Here is a 6,986-nt window from a genome sequence, read left to right as displayed (position 1 = left end):
TAGATGGTAGCACTGGGTAGCCTGGTGGAAAAGTGGATCGTCTAACTAGGCCTACTTCACAGTGAAATGGCCTTTTAGTTTTAACTTATGAGAGAATGACTACATTGTGTTTCACATTTGTTGATACGGATGTAGCCTACTACAGCAGCAGTAGAACAGAAAGACATTTTTGTGTGAATACATCCCATTTAGTGTGTCTTGATGTGCATTTTTGGGTGAAAGTGAAACGTGAACTCCACCACGCAGTGTCCAGGCAACGACGCACTAACAATAACATTGTCTCGCTAGCAGTAGACTCAGTAAGTGAAGGAATTTTCATCCCCAGTCTTTAGAAATGACTGTGACATATGCGGCGACAGAATGTCAAACGATCTAGATATTTGTAAACTTTGCGGTTTAAGCAATCATCTGCTTACTAGTAAGAAACATGTACGGACGCGCTCCAAGAGTCACCTATATGACCGTAGGCAGCACGTCTCCCGACGTTGGACCGGGGTCCTACGACCTAACCAGAGACAAGGACAAAATATCAGGCAAGTTTTATGGTTGCCATGCAGGAGGCAATTTAACTTCCAATGTCAAAGGTACAGGTATAGTCCAAAGGGAAATATTCACCCGTTGAATACAGACAAGTTTAAACACCCGTTATCGATAATGTCTCAAGAGTGATACTGTGGGCCAGGCTGGGGGAGCCAAGCTTGCCCTTAAGGGTCCATTTGGTTCCATTTTGTACACTCTCAGAGTTGCATTCAAGCACATAGGCCCACTGCAGCAAAAAAAGTTGTATTTGTAAAATGTTTGCATTTAATTTTAGCTTCTCATACTAGGCTAATTATTAATAAGCTATGTCTGTGTTTGTGCAAGCGGGTGGAAGATCAATATCTTGGAGAAATAATTAATTTGGGCAGATGGGTGGATTATTTATTTGTACACACGGATTCGGGTGACGTCAGAGGTAGAGCCCATCAGGACATCTTTATTGTCTATTCGGTGCACATTCACTTCTGGTGTTTTCATCTGGTCACAGAGAGTTCTATATTGTCAGACATTCTGTATAACATTTTTCATTTGTTAGGTTGCTATGCCCCCTTCCTGTCCCTCACCAACAGAGAGTCAATGCTCATCCAGACCAGTCAGAGCATGCCGTTGCCAGGACCTGGACAGTATGACTGCTCACAAGTCAAGGTACAGTACTTATTTATAAAAAATCACACCCAGTGTGAAGTGGGCGGGGCGGCGTGGTCATCACAGTGGTCATCATAGTGATGGAAGCTCACTTCCAAAAAAAATGGATTTTTGGAAGTGCATAATCCTATTTATAGGTTATTAATGTCATCATGTGTCTCGCTAGCCAATCACAGTGCTGAATAGAGTCAGCCAATCACAGTACAGCTAGGGGTGTACTAATGGGCCAATCACAGCGCAGGAAACTAATACTAATGAGGTGTCCCAACCCCACTTATAGGGGCGGCTACACCGCCCAAAAATCCTGGTAATACTTTAGTCAACTTGATAAGCTAAGGTTGGGTCAAATCAGCGTCAATAAAATAAAACATGTGCAACCATCTATATATACAATTGAGAAAAGTCAGCACTTCCTGTCCCCGGCTGAAGCCACCCCTATCTATATATACAAACCGCGAACCCTTTTCTACCATGCCGTCGAAGGCACAAGGGGGTTGGGCGGGCACGCGGGCGGGGACTTCTTTCCTCTACAATAGAAGAGTTAGGACGTCACATTCTAATACAACCCGAATACCCATTTTTAGCACCGGTCTCAGTGGCGCACCTCGCTAATCATTGGCCTAAAGATCCACCAGCTCTGGGAGTCTGGGTTTGCCTCCCGCTTAGGACAATACTTTTTCAAACAACCGCAGAATATTTTTTCCGCCGATAAAGTATAGTTTTGGACCATGACGGAGGCGCGCCGACTCAGCAGACCTTGAGGCCGAGGAGTCGCGCCCGAGCGCCTCCAGGCGCGAGTGCCCGCGACGACCGGCCGATGGACTGCTAGTCGACTAAGCGCCGTCCGAGTTATGTACCGATAGGCACAGAATCGTAAATAATATTGGTGGGGACTGCGTTTGCCCCAACTGCCACTCACTGCACTAACCTAGCCCGCCAGCCACGCCCCCTTGTGCCTTCAACGGCATGGTAGAACAGGGTTCGCATACAAACCCCCCTGGACAGGAAGTGCTGAGGTCAGACAACACACTCCATATTTGGGCATAGCTCCATTGGGAACATCTCCTAGTATGGCTTTATATATTATAGAGACCAACAAACACAAAGCACCGCGCAGCGGATAGGGGGGAGGGGCGCGCAGTGCCCCGACCCTCTAGTACTTTTACAAGTGTGTTTTTACATGTGTTCAATCAAACTTCTGTCTCAACTTAAGTTTTTACCTGTTTATTGTTGTTTGAGGTATTGCAGTTACTTATATGTAGATATATAATATGAATACAAGTAGATATACATTATGTAGATATTGCCAAGCATTCATTCTATTGGCTGCTAGTCACATGACACAGCTGTTAGCCATAAGCACTAGTTAGCCAATAGCTCTGTGCCATGGGCTCAGACAGTGAAAAGGTTTGGTCAGCACAACTCAGCCTTGATTTTGATGAAGAAGTTCATCACTTGTAAGTTCATTTGCTTAAAATACATTGTTGTCAATTCATGATGTTTGTGGTAAAAATGTTAAAATGCTAAGTAATGTGTTCTTAATTGAATTTATACCTGTATTTTTTGGTGATACTATTTCAAGGCATGTCTTAGTTTTGTATTGCATAGATGCAGACGTATTTACATTTACTTTATTCAGCACATGCTGACTGTATTTAATTTGAGTTGTTCATATACTGTACATTTTTGTGATATTGCCTGCCCGCCCTTCTCTCACCTCACCTCTCTCCTATACTCACCAGTCCAACATCCAAGGTGGCCAGAGTCTCAAGAATCGCTCCAAGCGTTTTGAGGAAGTGGTGTCTGAGGTTCCTGGCCCTGGGGCCTACAATGTCCTACCTGCTTCGGGGAACACACCGAAGACCATGCCAGCTTATATAGGACAGGCTGAGAGGCGTGGAAGCAAAATGGTAAACATCATTGATGAAGAAGGTTGGGGGGGGGGGGGGGGGTGACATTGCAAAGTAAGGTAAAGTTGTGATTTTGGCAGCCAACCTAAAGGCTGTTGATTAGCTTTTGTGCCCCAAATTTCGGTGCATAATGCGTGTATTGCACCATCGTTGGTAGCTGGTTGGTAGTCGTTGGTATACTCAATCATACAACTGATTAAGTATGTTGAATCTGTGTCAGGACGTGTTAGAGAGAGAGAGGGAGAGAGAGAGAATACTCAATCATACACCTGATTAAGTATGTTGAATCAGAGAGAGAGAGAGAGAGAGAGAGAGAGAGAGAGAGAGAGAGAGAGAGAGAGAGAGAGAGAGAGATGAAATACTAGTGTTCTTTATAGAAACATTAAAATAAATGGAACCAGAGATGAAATACTAGTGGTTAAGTGTTCTTTATAGAAACATTAAAATAAATGGAACCACCTCTTTCTGGAACCAAAAATGGTTATTCTATGGCATCACGCTGAAGAAACAGTTGCGGTTCTGGTTGGCACCTTTAATTCTCTGTGTGTGCCCCCCTCTGTTTTGGCTTCAGGCAAGTGCCTGGTTTGTAAAGTCAAACATCCTTGGCTCGTCTACTCTCTTCCTCCCTAACTTACCTGTTCTTCTGTGGCTGCAGGCAGTGCCTTACCGGCTCTGGGTGGTTCATCAGTCCGAGGTTCCATCCATCCCCTCCCCAGGTCAGGCCTATGGCTATGAGGAGAACACCCAGGGTGAACTCTGCAAACAGCAGCCCCCTCCCAGGGACACAACCTTAGGACCGGCCTACTACAATCCGCTGCTGGTGAGGTTTAATACTCAAACACTACTGCAAAAGATACACTCAGGCACGCACGCACGCACGTGCACACATACACACACTCAGACACGTGCATAGCCACACGCACGCACGCACACACACACACACACACACACGGACTCACTCATAGTATGTCCATCCATCAGTGAAAGGAGTACGTGCGTCCGTGCATACGTGTATTCATTAGTGTGTCTGTGTGTGTCTGAGTGCACTTACTCTGCCCGCAAGGCAAGCTCCATTAACATTAGACAGATCTAATGCACCACTATACACCCCCCTCCCCCTTCGCCTTCATTTGGCCCAAAACCCATTTCCATAGCTAATGAATGCAGCTCCACTTTAAAAAGTCACAGTGCACCAATGCTCATCCATTTTACATGTCAACAAAGAGAGCCATTAGTAATTATTCTTCAAGCTATATTACAATATTCACTTAAAATAATGCACACGCCTGCTGGTCTGGCTCTCAATTAAGCCATTTTTCATCTGTTAATGACCAGGCGAAGTCAACAGCGTCCTTGAGCATTGGCCGAGGTTGTGTCAACACAACAGCACAGGCACAGAGGACCGCTGTGATTTAGGGCCATCAATGGAGCATCAATCCACTGCTTTCATCTGCCTAGACTTCTGTTGTTCTCAAAGTTCAAACACTGCTTCTTTCTCTCTTTATTCTTCTGTTTTTCTCACTTTGTTTTCCCTTTAACTCAGCCTCCCAGTCTGTATGTCTTTCTCTTGCTTTCTCGTTGATTCATTTCAGAGGTGGACCTTGGAAAGCACCAATAACAATGTTGGTTCCTGGATGGAACACGATATTATAGAAGTTGTCCAATTATGATACCAAGGCCAAGCACAATTGTATATGTGTAATGTTTCTGAAATCAAAGAAAATCCACTGGGTTTTCTGCCTTTGTCACACAAAGATGGATGTAATTTCTCTGCATCTCTGCATCTATCTTTAAATTCCAGGAATCTCTGCATGTCTGCCAGTCCTGCGCATATCTCAACAACCGTTCTTCCAATCAACTTCAAACTTGGTGGGTGTATTGCTGAGGACCCATGGGAGTGTTGAGTGTGAAGTTGATCGGATGACCGGTTCTCCTGAACCGGCCTGCTCCAAACAGGCACACGTTTCGAATGGTTGTCACACCCTAAGCACTGCACTAGTCTATCTATAAATTTGAATAGTGTGTGTGTGTGTGTGGCTAGCCAGCCTCATTCCCAGCCTTTACTCATCGCAGAGGAGAAAAGCCTGGTCACAACCTAATGCAGAGAGTGTCTATAGGGGTGGGACTTCCGTCATATGTATTTCCCCCGGAAACAATCTTTTAAGGAGAATGTAAACAGATTTGTGAAGCCTCAATGTAATTTCCTTGGCCGGTACTTCTGCCAAACTTCCGTTTAGACACTCAAACGGCTAGGTCTTGCCCAGTGTGGTATGTATGTAGGTTCTGTACAGTTCTCCACACTGCAAGAAGCACTTGCACAGTTCTCAACCACACTGCAAGCAGCACTTCTGGGGGCCAAGGGGCCGCTTGGAGCCCGCTCTGAATGGGCAGGTGCCTCGAACGGCCACGCCCTGTATGTGCACTGCACAGTGTAATAGAGAATTATCGTTTGTATATTGTTCAGTAAAAGTAATATAACACACCTGTATATCTGTTGATAATTAAACTTGAATAGGCATGAATAAATGTGTTACATGGCATTATAAGAGTGAGAGATAAAATAACTGTCTGTTTTGACAGATTAGAAGAGGGTTGGTGAAGGGAGGTAAAAAGATGGCAGTTACTGTATCAGGACATGCTGCTGTTTCTAAAAAAGTTCTTAACGTTTAACTGAAATCCATGTTGCGTGAGTACTTTACTGGCAGCAGGCGTACGGGATGCATTCAAGTGTACTGAACGTCCTCTGCAAACTGACTTTCACTGCAATATAGAAGCAGATATGTTTTTGCTTTACTTGTCCACAGTTGAATATTAAGCAGCCTTGTACATGTTTATGCCTGTGAGTTTCTGTTTTGTCTCCTTGACAGTTTGTGACTCTGAGCTCAATGCCAGCTGCCTGCGATACTATCATAAACCTCTTAGTTCTTCAAGAAATCTCACATCCTTACTGTGTTTGTTCTTCAAAACAGATTGGATGAAAAGATCACAGGGGGCAGAACCTCAGATCTTGTCCTGCAGTGTCTGTGGAAAAGGAGATAAGGGAACAGGCGCTGCAAGGAGTGAAGGAGAAACTTTATGACACTGCTTCCATTGGATTGTGTATAAAATAATAATAAAAAATCACCTCAAGTTGTCCCCTTGGCATAGCTCACAGAATATAAATTGTAGGGGCTTGCATTTCTAAGAAATAAACTTCAAAGTTTTCCTTTTAGACATATCTGAATACAAGTCAGTGGGCAAAGAACATACATCACTTACAATCAAGTTTAGAAAACCACTTTCTAAAAAAGAAAAGACGCACCCTTTGGGGTGCTGATAGCCGAGTGGTTAATATGTGCTCTGATGCCTGGCATTGAGTAGCCTACCTGTTTTGATACCAGAGCCTTTGCTCCCTGGCTCTATTTCCCCATGTTCAAAAAAAGGAAAATAAAACCCACCTTAAGGTCTTTACACACTGGGAGCATGACGAATAAACAATCTGAATAGTGTCAGCGAATATTTTGCATTAAACTATTCATATACTGTAGGTGATGCCCATTCATACAGATACAGATGGATGCCTTTATTCACTGTGAAAAATGTACCTTGTTCCAAATAACAATTGTGTAGCGCTATCGCCTTCTAATCATGTTTTGTGTGGATCTAGTCATTTACATAATATTTTATCTTTTCCAACTTAATATAGGACATAACATCCCTGAGCCACATGGCGGTGGATGGTTCTTTGGAAGACCATAAAAGTAGGATACATCGTCTCGCCAATAGTAGGGATGTAAAAGCTAATAGTTGATCCGAGTACAAGAACCACTTGTGACCCCAAATATCGCTATTAGGGGGATCGTCTGTCGTCTGTATTTCGAAACCCAAAACCTTGGACAGGATATTGAAATA

The 6,986-nt window shown here is 43.9% G+C and overlaps 1 protein-coding gene across 1 annotated transcript in view; it reads left to right on the top strand.

Annotated features, from left to right (window-relative positions):
• Nucleotides 1-427: 427 nt before the first annotated feature.
• stpg2 (sperm-tail PG-rich repeat containing 2) overlaps nt 428-6,986 on the top strand; it is a gene marked incomplete at both ends in the record, with an annotated part of 84,236 nt that continues 77,677 nt past the window's right edge. The window contains 4 exons of the mRNA XM_080433561.1: nt 428-533; nt 1,076-1,185; nt 2,928-3,095; nt 3,751-3,915. Of these exons, the coding sequence (XP_080289687.1) occupies nt 428-533; nt 1,076-1,185; nt 2,928-3,095; nt 3,751-3,915 (549 nt within the window). The remainder of the gene's footprint in view (nt 534-1,075; nt 1,186-2,927; nt 3,096-3,750; nt 3,916-6,986) is intronic.

This window comes from Gymnoscopelus braueri (genome assembly GCF_963280865.1).
Source record: "Gymnoscopelus braueri genome assembly, chromosome: 7".
Classification (NCBI taxonomy): Eukaryota; Metazoa; Chordata; class Actinopteri; order Myctophiformes; family Myctophidae; genus Gymnoscopelus; species Gymnoscopelus braueri.
The sequence above is the reverse complement of the archived record's forward strand: the minus strand, read 5'-3'. Positions and strand labels throughout refer to the sequence as shown.